This window comes from Cyberlindnera jadinii (genome assembly GCF_001661405.1).
Source record: "Cyberlindnera jadinii NRRL Y-1542 unplaced genomic scaffold CYBJAscaffold_4, whole genome shotgun sequence".
NCBI lineage: Eukaryota > Fungi > Ascomycota > Saccharomycetes > Phaffomycetales > Wickerhamomycetaceae > Williopsis > Williopsis jadinii.
The window spans coordinates 49682-64539 of record NW_017963655.1 but is presented as its reverse complement, the minus strand read 5'-3'; the positions used below and the strand labels follow the sequence as shown (position 1 = coordinate 64539).

The 14858-nt window shown below is 43.1% G+C and overlaps 7 protein-coding genes across 7 annotated transcripts in view; 2 read left to right on the top strand and 5 right to left on the bottom strand.

Annotated features, from left to right (window-relative positions):
* Nucleotides 1-2015, bottom strand: part of SHE10 (She10p) — a gene marked incomplete at its 5' end in the record, with an annotated part of 2568 nt that extends 553 nt beyond the window's left edge. Inside the window, one exon of the mRNA XM_020217337.1 lies at nucleotides 18-2015. Within this exon, the coding sequence (XP_020071182.1) occupies nucleotides 18-2015 (1998 nt within the window). The remainder of the gene's footprint in view (nucleotides 1-17) is intronic.
* A 1437-nt stretch (nucleotides 2016-3452) lies between these two features.
* On the top strand, nucleotides 3453-5692 carry CYBJADRAFT_166871 (SAPS family protein). The gene has a single exon (XM_020214667.1). The coding sequence runs from the start codon at nucleotides 3477-3479 to the stop codon at nucleotides 5439-5441; it is 1965 nt and encodes a 654-aa protein (XP_020071181.1). The 5' UTR covers nucleotides 3453-3476; the 3' UTR covers nucleotides 5442-5692.
* A 764-nt stretch (nucleotides 5693-6456) lies between these two features.
* Nucleotides 6457-7807, bottom strand: MRM1 (Mrm1p). Its single transcript, XM_020214666.1, has one exon. The coding sequence runs from the start codon at nucleotides 7761-7763 to the stop codon at nucleotides 6567-6569; it is 1197 nt and encodes a 398-aa protein (XP_020071180.1). The 5' UTR covers nucleotides 7764-7807; the 3' UTR covers nucleotides 6457-6566.
* A 193-nt stretch (nucleotides 7808-8000) lies between these two features.
* Nucleotides 8001-8750, top strand: HIS3 (imidazoleglycerol-phosphate dehydratase HIS3). The gene has a single exon (XM_020214665.1). The coding sequence runs from the start codon at nucleotides 8014-8016 to the stop codon at nucleotides 8692-8694; it is 681 nt and encodes a 226-aa protein (XP_020071179.1). The 5' UTR covers nucleotides 8001-8013; the 3' UTR covers nucleotides 8695-8750.
* A 303-nt stretch (nucleotides 8751-9053) lies between these two features.
* On the bottom strand, nucleotides 9054-9749 carry MRP51 (mitochondrial 37S ribosomal bS1m domain-containing protein; the record flags this gene model as incomplete). The annotated part of the gene is made up of 1 exon (XM_020212111.1): nucleotides 9054-9749. A coding segment is annotated over one exon (696 nt), but the record flags the coding sequence as incomplete, so codon positions are not given.
* Nucleotides 9750-9967: 218 nt separating this feature from the next.
* Nucleotides 9968-11484, bottom strand: CYBJADRAFT_172125 (lipase ROG1 family protein; the record flags this gene model as incomplete). Its single annotated transcript, XM_020216296.1, has 2 exons — nucleotides 9968-11396; nucleotides 11453-11484. The coding sequence occupies 2 exons, from the start codon at nucleotides 11482-11484 to the stop codon at nucleotides 9968-9970; spliced, it is 1461 nt and encodes a 486-aa protein (XP_020071177.1).
* Nucleotides 11485-12179: 695 nt separating this feature from the next.
* On the bottom strand, nucleotides 12180-14257 carry CYBJADRAFT_166867 (MFS general substrate transporter). Its single transcript, XM_020214664.1, has one exon. It carries the CDS (start codon nucleotides 13890-13892, stop codon nucleotides 12315-12317), a length of 1578 nt encoding a protein of 525 aa, XP_020071176.1. The 5' UTR covers nucleotides 13893-14257; the 3' UTR covers nucleotides 12180-12314.
* Between the last annotated feature and the right edge of the window lie 601 nt (nucleotides 14258-14858).

Sequence of the window (14858 nt, the reverse complement as noted above, 5' to 3'; positions counted from 1 at the left end):
CTCTCATTATCACTCACGTCTTGCTCCAACTCCTCATCAACAACAGCAGAATTGGTCTCTACCTCACCATCAACATTAATGGTTTGGTACTTGATAACAGTACTAGTGATCGTGTAGTCCTCGTCTTCTTCCAAATGCTGTGAAACTTCACGTTCGTGTTGCTCACGTTCTTGGAATGCCAAATTGGCTTGGGCTCTCAAAATGGCAAAGTAACTACCATTCTCTTGTTCAAGCGTCTTCATTGTTTGGTAAATTTCACTCAAGAGTTTTTCCACTAATGGGAATTCCACAGCCTTATCTATGAGAACATCTCTGTTTGAAATGAGATCTTTCTTAATCTTGAGGTAATCCTTCCAGTCACGAACATTTTCGCCATCTCCGCCCTTTTGTAAGTTGTCAAAGCTTGAAGCAAAGCTAGAGTACATCATCTTCTTGCTAAACTCGTTGATCGCAACTTCGGCAAATTCTTCATATACGTCAACAATCATAGTTCTCTCCTCCTCAGCTTGAGCTTCAAGACCAGAAACAAAAGATCTCAATAGAATATTGATTGCATCTGCACGCTCTTTCAAGAAGTCCTTCTTTTCAGCCAAGATATCACGGATTTCTTGTCTTGTAATCTTGTGATCAATGATATTGCCGTTTCTGTCAACTTCAGCTTCATCACCGTTATCCAAGAGAACGGTCTTGGAATCAATGTTGTAGATGGCTTTGTTGATTTCTTGGAAATTCAACTGTGCCTTGGTGGTCATATCTTGGAGCGCCTTTGACAACTTTGGTTGGAATTCTTCAATCTGCTCAGATTCCATGGTTGAAATTGTCGTATCAAAGTTCTTAAAGATGTTTTGGACAGATTCAACGATGAAACGCTTCCACTCAGAGATTTCCTCTGCAAGACTCAATACAACTGCATTATCCTCCTCATCGGTACTTTTCGTTCTGTCAAGTTCTTTCAAGTCCTTCTCTTCAGTGACACCTTCAACCACAGGAGTTTCTTGTGGTAGTGGAACCTCGTCGTCGGTGGTAGCAGCTTCAGGTTCAATCTCGTCTTCGCTATCATCAGTCACACGAACAGTTTCAGCCGCTTCGAAATCAATGTCGGTGTCTGTTGGTAAGTCCTCTTCAAACGAAGTAGTTGGTTCAATTTCCGTTGGGATATAACTGTCCTTGTTGAAATACACCAGCGCCTGGTCATAAGAACCGGAGATGAGTTTCTTTGAAGCATTTAGGGCATCGTTCAATCTGAACAATGTGTAATACTTCACCAGAAGTTGTGTTAACTTATCAACATAACCAGCCAAATATTTGACGTAGAGCGGTCTAACATGAGCATAGACATACTTTTCCAAAAGCGGTTGAGCAGTGGAAATGTAAAACTGTTTAGACTGTTCGTAAGCAACACGAGTATATTTCAAAGTTTGGGACCATGCCTCTTTGGAAACTGGCACAACCTTAGACTTGTAGAAGGCACAAGCTTGTGGTTTCAGCGTAACATAAGCGTCGTGGATGTACTTCTTCGCAGCACAAGAACATTGGCACGATTTCCCAGCAGCCAATTTCAACACACGTTGAGACTCGATGACAAAAATTGCAATGTATCTGGTCGTCAATGCTCTCAACTTATCAAAAGACACCAATGATTTAGCATAGAACGAGTCCAATCTTGGTTTCTGCTCAATCCAAAAGTCATAAACAGGTGAACTTGTGAACTTTGCGCATGCAAGTGCCACGTAGTTGGATAGGTAAACCTTATATTTATCAGAGGTGATCGCAGTAACTTTTGAAATTGAAGGTCTAACGTAGTTATCACTGAGCTCTGTAACGTATGGGTTGACCTTTTCATTGATAGGCTGGATATACTCTCCGTAGATTTTATTTGACGTGAGGTACTCAACAGAGCCGGTCCATTGTGAGCGCACTGGGTCGAACTCACTCGATGAAAAGTCCACAAATCTCGCCAGCACAAAGACCAACGTCGACCAGACCACTAGTCTTTTGATATTGGGACAAACCATCCTTTTATTCTCCGTTGTTTCCGATAATTGATGGAGGGCTTCGTATTGACAACCCAGGTCTAAAACAATACTGCGATACCAAACAAGGCCATTTTTGTGCTGTAAGTTTAGTGATTTTTTTGCCGCTGTTTTTATTTTCATTCCCGCCTGTATACGAGGCACAATCTACACCCGGACACCACATGTCCATGCTAGGACACCACATGTCCATGCTAGGCCACCACAGCATCACACCATAGTCATAACATCACACCGTGCTCCAATGATTAATCAACGTATAACCACACCAATGTCTCCCCTGTGTAAGCCAATTGTCCTAGTCTGTGGTTCCATGCTGCCCGGAGAAAATGTGCGTGTGTGTTTTCGCCATTTCTAGCCTGCCTAACTATTTGCCTGCTCCAGCCCAACACCTGCCGCCATTCGGTGCTGGCCCACCATCTAAAGCCGAATCGAACGCCTGTGATTGGAAATACAGGAAAAACTGAAAAACTGAAAAAACCAGTAAACGCTTTCTCAATTTAGCGCTATTTTTCCTCTCTCTTCTCTCCTCACCTACACACACACGCTCACTCCTCCCGAAACCCCCAATTGGGAAATTTATAACAAACAACTGGAAAAAATTGCACATAAATTAGTTCCGTTGATTCGTTAATTCGTTTGTGTTTCTCCGGTTTTGTGTCTGTGTTTTGTTTATTTTCTGTTTGTGGTTTGTTTGTGTAATTTTCTTCCCCCTGTTTTTGTGGTTCTAAATCGTTGCAAAAGTGGTAAAGTGGGACTTGAACCAAGAGACGCCATCACGGGGTAATAAAAGAAAAACACTATCCAAACGAAGCAACGAGAAGAATTCAGCAACAAAATATACAAACTACAAGAGAAACAAAAGCATACAAGCACTTCATAAATCGTCCCGTTTACTCTTGCTGGATTCTTATTTGTCTTGCTTTGTTTTTTAACTGCTCTACGGCCTGAATTGATCCTTTTCTTGTACATACAACTCGGGAGACCGCCCACCACCACAACCACCAGAACGTACACACTGTTTCTTCACGTTACAAGACGATGTCGTTTTGGCCCTTTGGACAAACTGCGAACTCTGCAACGTCGCTCAATGCCCTGTTGGATGCGTACTACATCAAGAGAACGCCAACTCAGCAACAACAACAGTCTGACTCTACAGAGACGCTAAACAATGAGAACGAAACGGCAAAGCCCATTGGTGAGCTGACAATCAATAGGGAGTTTGTATATAGCATCTTGGATGATCCCAGTGTGTTGAACGAGATTAACAGACAGAACAATAAGCTCGTTGACTTCATATGCTTTGGGTACATAGATGAGAACGAGGAAGGTGTCATTGATGAAGACAACGATTTACAAGTTGAAACGCCACTCACCACAACGGCTGAACACTCTGAAAATGTCAATGCTACAACTGCAACAAAGCAAACGGGCACGTCTGTTATGGATATCCTAGTAACATTGGTTGTCAGTTCGACTGAATGGTTCACAAATAACGAACAATACTTCCATCCTTCAAACTCATATGCTGATGAATTGGAAGAGAATGAAGATATCAACCATATTGCCAATAGAGTCCATGTTGCATCGGAAATATTGTCATGTAAGATATGGCTTGTCTCTGAAACTCTTGTTGAAGAGACTCCACTGTTGTCAAAATTGTGGACATTTCTAGACGAAGACTTCAGCCCTTCATGTCCAACCATTCAATTCTTTGTCAAGATTAATGAACAGTTGTTGGAATCAAGACCAGACCAAATGTTGAACTTTATAAGGTCACAGGATAATTTGGTCGATAGATTCATAAGGCACATTGATATCACAATCATTATGGATTTCCTCTTGAGGATTATTACCACCGATAAGACCGACATACCGAGCGGCATTATTGAAATCCTATCAGAACAGAGACTTGTTAAGAAGTTACTTGACCTGCTGGAGAATGATTCAGATACTTCGACACAGTCATCATGCGGTGATTTCTTGAAGGCATTGATCTCTATAAGTGCAAACACATCAATTGATGAAAACACAATAGGTCCAAACATGTTGACTAGAGAACTGGTGGATGATGCACGCGTCGACCAGATCATTAGAATCATCTTGAAGAGAGGAAACGGACTGAGTACAATTGTCGGTGTTGTTATTGAAATAATTAGAAAAAACAACTCGGACTATGACCCTTTCAATATCATATATACATCCGTGGAATCTCATCCACCAAGTACAAGGGATCCAGTTTTCTTGGGTAAGATGTTGAACAAATTCTCCGATAGATTAGATGACTTCAACAGTATACTGGTTGATCCAAAGCTTACTTCCAAGAGAATAAAAACACAGATCAACAAAGATATCGAACCTTTGGGGTTTGAAAGATTTAAAATTTGTGAGTTGGTTGCAGAACTCTTGCATTGTTCAAACATACAACTTTTAAACAACCATTTAACACCGAGTGTGGTTGCTGAACGTGAACGAATAATCCTTGAACAAGAGTCTAACTTGGCTAACGCACTAAATGACGATATAACGAATCACCCAAACACAACAGCAGCCAAGGGAAATAACAGTCTCAACTTGTCAAACTTGAATATTGGAACTTCTGAACCGGTTGTGGCTGTGAATGAGAAGCACATCACAATACCCCCTCATTCGAACCCAACTGCTGGATCGGAACCCCTTCAAAGCGGTGAATTACCCCTTGCAGATCAAATATCCGACTCTAAAGTTGTTGGTAAGAGAGATGAAATTCATGCCAACCCAACTATTGGTGACTATTTCAAGATTCAATTGGTGAAGTCTTCAGTTCTAGATACAATCATTGAAATGTTCACCAAATACCCTTGGAATAACTTTTGGCATAACGTTGTTTTTGACATTGTACAACAAGTGTTCAATGGTCGCATAGATCAGGGGTATAACCAGTTCTTGATCCTTGAACTTTTCGACAAATGTGACATCACCAATCTCATAATCAATGCATACAACCTCTGCTTGGATATCGAAGTTACATCAAACGTCCGTTTAGGCTATATGGGTCATCTAGTTCTTATCGCAGAGGAAGTTGTCAAGTTCTCTTCCATTTTCCAGAACAACAAGTTCAACGACCCTGAGATTGATGATTTGATCTACTCCAAACTGGTTGAACCATCTTGGGTTTCATATGTTACTAATGTATTAACTGAAACCAGAGAACAGTACAACTGTGTTCTTGGAGGGATTAAGACCGACGAGTTCCAACAGGGCGACTTTTTGAATCCAAGTGCAATTATTCTTGGTAATAGCGAGGATGAAATCCTAAACCAGGAAACCAGCGATAACGAAGAAGATGTTGCACCATTAGATGAAGTCTTTTATGACGGTGTTGAACACCATGATAGTGCCGATAATGATCAACAAATGACAGTTTAATCTTCCCCTTGTGTTAATATTCCAAAATTGAAACGGGTTGAATTTGTTGATGGTGGTTCTTCTAACCCTTATTGTGCCTATGTCTATATGGCTAAATACGAAGCCCATGATCTAGCATTATTTGTTTTTTTGACTGTTTGTTTGTTTTTGATGGTGTTCTATAGTGATTAGTAATTTCGCTAAACAAGTCTTTCTTGACTTCATTCCATCTTATTGATTATTGCCTGTAATTTAAAACAAATTCACCAAATGGATCTTGCTACACTAGTTTTCCATCAATTGGCAATGTTAGTCCCGCTCAAAGGAATATATAATAAGCCTTATCAACAACCCACTCAAGCCGTACTAAGTTAAAATCCCATAGAAACCATGTAGTTTTGAGTGAACCAGACCTGTTGATACAAGCAAATATTGTAAGGTGATGATATATGGGGCAGTCATAATTAAATAAAATACATAGTTATCATCAAATATCCCTTAGATTGATTGGCATTTTATAGCTAGAATGCTTTGTTTTACATTATTGAATTGTTATAGACTCATTTTTAATTTAAATTAGAAGAATTTGATTTTATGCAAAAGTTATTAAATTTTATGAGGTAAAAAGGAAGTTAATATTATTATTTTCAGAGTATCAACAAAAGCGACTCAATTCCCATAAAATATTGAATTCATTACTTATTATATAATTACTTCTGGTGATATGTTTTTATACTCGTTGATTCAATATTATATATGGCTATTTGGTGAATTACTTTGCACTGGGCGCCCAATTGTGTATAATGCCAATCTGGGACAACTGAAAAATCGCACATCTTTGATTACGCATAAAGATTATCCGCTTGTAGGTAATATTACAAAACAGTTAGGTCATAATGGCCAGGTTTATAGAGCTTAGCACTCATGAGTAATAATCAGTATTAAATTGTGAATCTGAATTGTATCGATGAATTCATGTTTGGTAGGAATTGCCAAAGCTATATAGGACAATCATGCCACTACGCGTAATGAGATGGAAATTAGTCGTGGTTTGTATCACGATATCATTCATATTAGTAGCTATATACAGGTATAAAACACATTATTTGTTCATATGAATGAAATATTCAACAGTCTCCGTTTTCCTCAGTTATTCAACATCTTGTTAATTATCAGTGCACCAGCAACACTGACGTTTAGACTGTCAATAAGTAAGTCCACCCCGGGTGCACTCTCGATAGCCACAAGGAAATCACTTCTCAACTTGAGAGTGGTTCTAATACCTTCACCTTCGGATCCTAAGACGAGAATACACGGACCTTCTTCAAGCAATGAATGAATAGCGTTGAACGGCACGGTCTTAGACTGTAACGTTGAGAATATCTTCTCATCAGTTTTATGCTCAGCAGTGGCTGCAGAGACAAAAGTCCACCCATTGCTTCTGCTCTTATCGAAGAATTGTAATGGTTTCGTAACCGAGTATATAGGAATGAACTCCGTAGCACCCACTGAAGTTTTACAAGCAACTGGTGAGAGTGGGGCACTGTTCTTATCAGACATCACTATAAAATCCACACCTAGAAAGTATGCAGATCTGATTATGGCACCAACGTTATGAGGATCGGTGATACCATCGAGGTATAGGCCAAATGGGTTCTTATTTGAAGTCTCATGCGTTTGAATAGATTTGGAGCCGAAATCGTCTTCTTCAATGGCGTAGCTCTTTCCTTGGACTTTGCCAAGTTCGAAAACCTGAGTTGGTAGCAATGGCTTGGTCTCCAACACATAGCCGTTATGTACACCGTTATTTGATAACAGGTTCAACTCGTGTTTACTCTTTGCAACGACAATATCGACTCCCAAGTTCTTAGCGATTTGAACAATCTCGCTATCCTTGGACGGTGCCCTCTCCACAAACAATTTATTCAAAAACGACCTCTTCCGTTGCTGAAGAACTGCTAACACAGGAGATCTTCCATAGACATACTCAGATAGCGGGTTCGGCTTCAAGCTTTGATACACATCTTTGTAGAATTTGTTCTTATGGTTATGTCTCTCGGTCTTCAAATGGTCCCTGGCTTCCCTCCTTTTGTCATCTCTCTGTTCTTGGAATCGTTCTCTTCTTTGGACAGTGTCGTTGGACTTCTGCTTCGCATGGATATGGGCAAATCTCTTTCTGAAGTACTCATCTTTGGACTCACCTGCTTTATCCCACGCCTTTTCAGACTTCTTAAACGGTAGGTTTTTCCCCACTGACTGTGGACCCTTCTTCTCTGAAACCTTCACAGCAGGACGGACATTCTTCAACAGAGAAGCACTCGTGGTGAACTGTCTCTTTAGCATCGTATGAACCTCCCAATCGCACAGGCAAACGATACAAATTCAACGAGTATTAACCATCTTGTGTGCTAAAAAGAGTCGAAGAACAACAGTGCGCCAAAAAAAAACATCCGGACCGCACACGACTCATCGCTCTTGGAATGTCCCTCGGAATGTGCCACTTCCGGGGTGCGTGGCCATCGGAAGCGAAGAGTCATCACCATCGTATTTAAGACTCATATTCTCATTGAGTATTGAGAAGAAGGATAGAGAAATGGCTGAAACGAACGGGGTGAAACCCCAGAGAAGAGCTCTTGTGAATCGTACAACAAACGAAACGAAGATCCAGATTTCCTTGAGTTTGGATGGTGGATACGTAACGGTTCCGGAGTCAATCTTCAAGGATAAGAAGTACGACGATGCTACTCAAGTCACCTCTTCTCAGGTGATTTCAATCAACACGGGCGTTGGATTCCTGGACCACATGATCCATGCTCTTGCGAAGCATGGTGGGTGGAGTTTGATTGTGGAGTGTATTGGTGATTTGCACATTGACGACCACCACACCACCGAGGACGTTGGTATTGCGCTGGGAGGCGCCTTCAAGGAGGCCTTGGGCCATATAAGAGGTGTCAAGAGATTTGGTAGCGGGTTTGCTCCATTGGACGAGGCTCTGAGCAGAGCCGTTGTTGATCTGAGTAACCGTCCGTTTGCCGTTGTTGAGCTGGGACTCAAGAGGGAAAAGATCGGTGACTTGTCATGTGAGATGATTCCTCACTTCTTGGAGAGTTTTGCTCAAGCAGCTCATATCACGATGCATGTTGACTGTTTGAGAGGCTTCAACGACCATCACAGAGCTGAATCCGCATTCAAGGCCCTGGCCATCGCCATTAAGGAATCCATCTCCAGTAACGGCACCAATGATGTTCCCTCAACAAAGGGTGTTTTGTTCTAGATAGCAGTCTTTCTGTCTCTCTATTTATTCGATAAATAAGAACTATGTATATTCTTTCTCTTTTAATTGTATATGTACATGCACAGCTGACTCCATCAACGGAAGATGTTATTGAGTGCAGCCATTGTCTGACTGTCGTTATCCTTCTTTGCGGATTTACCAAGGACTCTACGACCACTGGTGGTCTTTGATATGATGTCCCTGCCAGTACTTGTAAGAGGTGCAACGTCAATGGAAACGGCACCGTTAGCCTTGATGGTGGCACGGGTAGGACTCACAGCCAAGACGGTGGTTCTGTCGATGGCTGCGTTCTTGAAGGAGCCCTCAGCGACGAATCCACCAAGGGCAAATCTTGAGCCAACGTATCTAGCTGGCGCAGCTTCACGGTGAACAACACCGTTAGGCGTCGTTCTAAGACGTCCTTTCAAGGCATAACTCAGCCCACCGGTTCCTGCAAACTTGAAATCATCCTTTCTCTTCAAACTTGCAATCTTGTTGGTGTCCGTCTTCAGTCTGTGCTCTTTCAGGAACGCAGCAGCCACGTCTTGGAATCTATCTCCAGTGAGTCCCTTCTCCTTGAGCTCCTTTGGATGGTTCTTCAACACGTATTCTTTGAATTCAGGTCTCAACTCTTCCAGTTCGATGATGACCGAGTCCAGCTTCTTCTTCTTACAGTCCGGTCTCACCTCCAGCACGGTCTCAATCTTCTTAGAGGCTGAGATGTTGGAATCTTGGAACAGAGGGTTTGGCTTTGACGTGAACTGGGAGTCCTTGGTGTCTCTCTCTGGTACGATGCCGAGCTCTTGGAATCTCAGCCTTCTGTAGTGGTCGCCTCCACCGGCCTCGAAGTCCACAATACGCTCGAGACTGTCGAAGTCGTTCAAGACGATATAACGGGACTTCAACTTCTGAGGTAAGGCATACTTAAGACCCCATTCCTGTCTTGACAAGGCAGCGTCTCTCGTCTCAACAACTTGATGAGTTGGGAAAAGCGCACCACGAGACTTGGACAACGGTTTAGCCAACGAGGCGAAACGGCTCGACTTGAAAAGCTTTCCAAATTCTGACATGCTTGAGCGTTGTTCTCCTGCTTTCAGCTTCCTCCTTTCAGCGTCTTCAACGAGTTCAACAGAGTCGGCGATTTTTCACCAGCGGTCGAAGGATTTTTATGGTACGGGACACACAGGTATAGCGACGGGCTTCAACACTTCACAACGTTTATAAGTATAAAGATTTATAAAGAAGAAAACACAGGGGAGGAATGGGGGCCAGCTTACAGTTGAACGGCGTTCTCGAGCCAGTGCTTAACGACGACTTTACCCTCGCGCAATTGAGGGTCGTTGATGTTACGCACAATGGCAGCTGAATGAGTTGACGTTGTGTGACGAATCAAAATGGGGAATTTGTTCCAATCGAGAGCGTTGAGGTTTTTCACGATTTCCACCTGCGAAGGGCTCAGTTCCAGCGTATATAGCTTCACGATCTGGTTGCGTGCCATTGGAGAATCCTTGCTGAAATACGAGAGATCACTAATCGACACGGAGACGTAGTTCTGCTCATTCTTGGATGTTGTAGAGGACGAATATGGCTCTGTAGATTGCATGATGTGAAACTTGGAGAGCTGTGCAGTTTGCTCCTCATCCTTGGAGGTCATTGCATCCCAAACGGACTCAATCAGAGTATCCACACGGTCGTGAATGGCATCCTCCATGTCGTGGTCCAGTTTATCCGCAATGCTCTCGATGTCAGAGCCGTCATTGGTGGCCTCATCCGTGTCAGGTTCCAGCAGGTTTGTTAAGTCCATGAAGTAGGCATTGTTCTCCCTCATAACACGCCTAATACGAACAGACGACTTCAATGACTCCATAACACCAGAGATGATAAACCACAGTACCCACAATGGCATCACAAAGGTCAAATTCAGTGCCACTACAAGCCACCTGTATTTTCTACTCCAATAGTTTGAAGGTTGCTCGGGAACAGTTTGAGACGATACCGGTCTATTGGAGATCTTGAAATCAGCATGCGCATCTAGAACGACTGGAGCAAACGATTCAACGTACTTATAGTCCAAATCGCTCAGCGATGAGCTCTCATCAATGTTGATGAAGGGGTCAACGATTGATATGCCAGAGGTCCACCATGCGGTACGCTTATCATTGATGGCGTTGGCGTATAGGATTCTAGTCTTGAACTGTTGTAATGCCCTGTAGAAAACCGAGTTCTTATTAGCCATGAGTTCTAACAGCGGACCTTCCTTACCGGTGTTGTCCTTCAAGAACATTTGTCGACCTGAGAGGGATAACAGGTTTGGCACCAGCCAGTTGAAGGCCCTCACAGAGATGTTCGAACCTGGTGCCATAGCACCAACATGAGGCGTGCAAAACGTGGTGAAATTCACAGGCTCAATCTCCTTGAACAGCCCTTGGTGGTAGAGAATACCAATGACATATCTCGATATCAACCCACCGAGCGAATACCCAACAATGGAGATCTTTACAACGTCACCGGTCTCCTTCAAAGCTGCAATCTTGCCGTGAATCTCCCTGACGATGCGAAGACCACACACATCAATACCGTCCAATGTTCTATAACCCTCATTGTTCTCGGCCTTGTAGATCACAATCTCCTGGTCGCATTGACTGCGGTGCTTCTCAAGCTCTTGCGCAATATAGTCAAAATGGGATTTGTTACCCCAAAGTCTGTGTTAAATGGTTAGTACGCTGTCAACACAGACACCGAAGAAGGTGTGGCTTACCCATGAACCAGCACAAACAGGTGGTATCTCATTCGTACGTAACCATGGCCACTCATCCATGGAATGGGTGTAAGCCTTCGGGAGCTCTGAAACTTTCCCAGAAAGGGGGTTTGTTACTGCGCACTATTGCACTGCCTTGCATGTTCCTCATCCGACCATTATTAGAATGATACTAATAAAAATAGCAATTCCCCTTCAAATTTCCCCAAATTATACCACAACGTAGCCCTTACTCTAGTTAAGAGATAGACAAAGTATGATCATGTTATCTTCAAAACTTTCTGAGATATAACCATTCATGATTTGTATGGTATAATCAAGAAAAACACATAGATTTGCTTATATCTCAGCAACGAAACAAAATTTGGGAAAACTGGAGCTGTCACACCGTAGAACTGATCTATATTGTCATATACACCGACTGTTAACTTGATTAAATCAGTGGGGTTTCCAAAATGGTCCACACCATATGTGTTCTTGTATATAATTCTAGCTCGTCGTTGCCTAGCAGTCGTAAAAATGTAAGGATGTTTTCAATTTCCGCTGCATTGTTTACATTTTGAATTCTTATCAACACAAAATGACACAAAACCAGTACAGCTTTATACACAGAATTAAAAACATCACAGAAGAATGGCAAAGAACAAAAAGATTGAACATTAAAGGCAGAAATTCCAGAGGGTGTCCAACAAAGATTCGGAAGACTCTTGTTGGGGCCATCCGACGACGTCCTCAGCCTGAAGAAGAAACACCAGCGGCTAATCCAGAACCACAGCGGCAAGTTCAAACGAATGGAGGTACGACACAACAAGAAGACCCATCTGACCATATTCAAGTGAATCGAATGTATTAGTATGATTGTTTACGCCGGCTTAGTGCTTATAACGTCACTTTTCTCATCGTTGTAACTCTCAGAGATGTACTCTCTCTTCCGTTGTTGGTAGCGGTCGAAGAACAAGATGATGAACAGGTGGAACAGTAAGAGTACCGAGGTTATCAGACATGCCAGAGAGCCCTTTGTAAACTTTGGAGCGAAATCAGCGTTGAACAGCTTAACGCTAAAAGGTATACTTAGCAGTCCACCAAACAAGTTCAAGCTACCAATTGTTGCTGCCCTCTTCTGGTTATCCTCACGACACAGCTCATTGCACCAGCCGACGATGATAGGGGATACAGCAGATGATACACCACAGAACATGTATCCCATAATAAACACGCCCCTTGGGACGTCATAGGCCTTGATAATGGACAGTCCCGTAATCCAAAAGACCAAACAAAGCGTGATCACGTAGATTCTCTTCCCAGTGAGATCAACTATAAAGCCCGTGAGGATTCCCGATACGATTCCCACACCTGAGATACCGGTAGGGATATTGTTTCTGTCGTAGATGTTATAGCCTAGTGCTTTGAGAACAATACCCATATAACCGGACATGATACCACTGTAACACCACAGAATCCAGGCAATGACAAATATGTACCATTGGTAGCTGAGGAAGACACGCTTGAAAGTGCTCAGGTCCAAGTTGTTCTTTCTGTCAGCACCGTTGATCTTTACCCTCTCTTTGCAAAACTGAATGTCCTCTTTGGACAAGTAGAACCTTGGTCTGGCATTCTCCGGGGTATCTGGGAATACAAAGAATCCCAATATTGCGATTGGAAAGGTGATAATGGAGTCAATGATGAATAGCCATCTCCAGCCGGCCAATCCGTTCTTACCATCCATAGACTTTTGCAACCCTGATTGGATCAATCCAGAGAGAACAACACCAGCAATACCAGATGCTGTGTATATTCCTGTCCTCTTACCCAGTTCCTTTGGCGTATACCATGATCCAAGGGCATAGTGAATTGCAGGCCATGCTGCACCTTCACAGACACCTTGTACAAACCTCAAGCCGGCAACTGTTCTAAAGTTCTCGGCTCTGTAGACCAACAGACACATTAACCCCCACAGGAACTCCAGGATTGGAATCATTCTGGAGAATCGAACCTTTGTTAGGATCAACGTGGTCACTGCACCAGAAGTACAATACCCTGCTGAGAACAGCTGTGTTAACCAGACGTACTGTTCACCAGTGATGTTTAAGTCCTCCTTCATCCCTGAGATGTAGGCAGATGATATGTTCTGTGCGTCTAGATATCTTGTAAAATAGGCCAAACACACGTAGATCATGATGGACATGTCCAATTTGAAAACCAAATACCTTTCATCTTTGGATTGCTCTGGAGGATACCAGAAGAAGAACTTGGATCTTGGTTGTTTCTTTGCAGCTTTCCATTGCCAGAAGAGCTCCCAGCATTTGCTGAATGGCAGTTGAACTTGTTCTAGGTTTTTTGAGGAATCTTGTTCATCTTCGAGTGAGATATCCTCTACAGAGACGACCTCCTCTCGATGTTGCTCCTTCTGCCAAAACTGGGGTTTGTTGAACAGGGTCATGGTTCCTATGGCTTGTTATCTCTAAGATCTGGTGACTGGGCTACGACACCAGCATGTTTTTATAGTCACAAGTGTAGAGCTACACACAGTCTCAGCAACACACAGTCTGAGCTTAATTGTGTATTCAATTACTCATTGTATACGCTTGTGGACATTCTGGGATCGTCGAGCAGCTTCAATGGACCTTTTTGTCTATCTAACCGACCTGCAACCAACTCCCTAACTCCCAGCACCCTCGAATCGAATGTCATGCCGCGCTTTAGTTTCTGTTCACAGCATCTTTGGCGCAGTGCTGATCTTTGTATATGTGGCTTCATTCTGCAACACAAGGGCTTGCGACCTCGATAGCATGGTGTAGCAACGGCTGATTACAGGGAATACTATATAAGGCCCACAGATCATGAGATGGATTACGCAATCTCCACCATACCGCTATCCGGCATGCGAACCGAGACCAGCACTCTCCAGCTTCCAACCAGGCCCTACAAAATACGAATACCTTCCTGTCTGCTCGTTGATGCACCATTGCTGTAGGTTGCATCCACAGATCTGCGATGTTACGCAGATGTAATTTATTACGAGAGAGCACTGGATATACGGGCCTCCCAACCAGCTTTCGGGCACTGTGCTCTCAGGCACTACGCTCACTTGTACTGCGCTACATTGCACTGCCGTCATATCAAGCTAAAGCGATTCCAAGCACTATACACAGTTCTAAATATACGACACCCTGCGCAACAAGCTCTGTCACTCTGTCACCGGAAACAGCCAAAGTCCTAGTACTTGCATATGGTAGTCCGGGTGACAGAGCAAGATTGGACCGGACTTGGCCAATGCACCCTAGAAACTGACAGGACAGCATACAGGCGCCGGGATATGAACTTTACGACGCTCGTAGTTCTTTTGGACACACCGCCGCTCATCAGCAACGTTAGGCCAGAAAAGTGCGCCTGAATTGCACGTAAG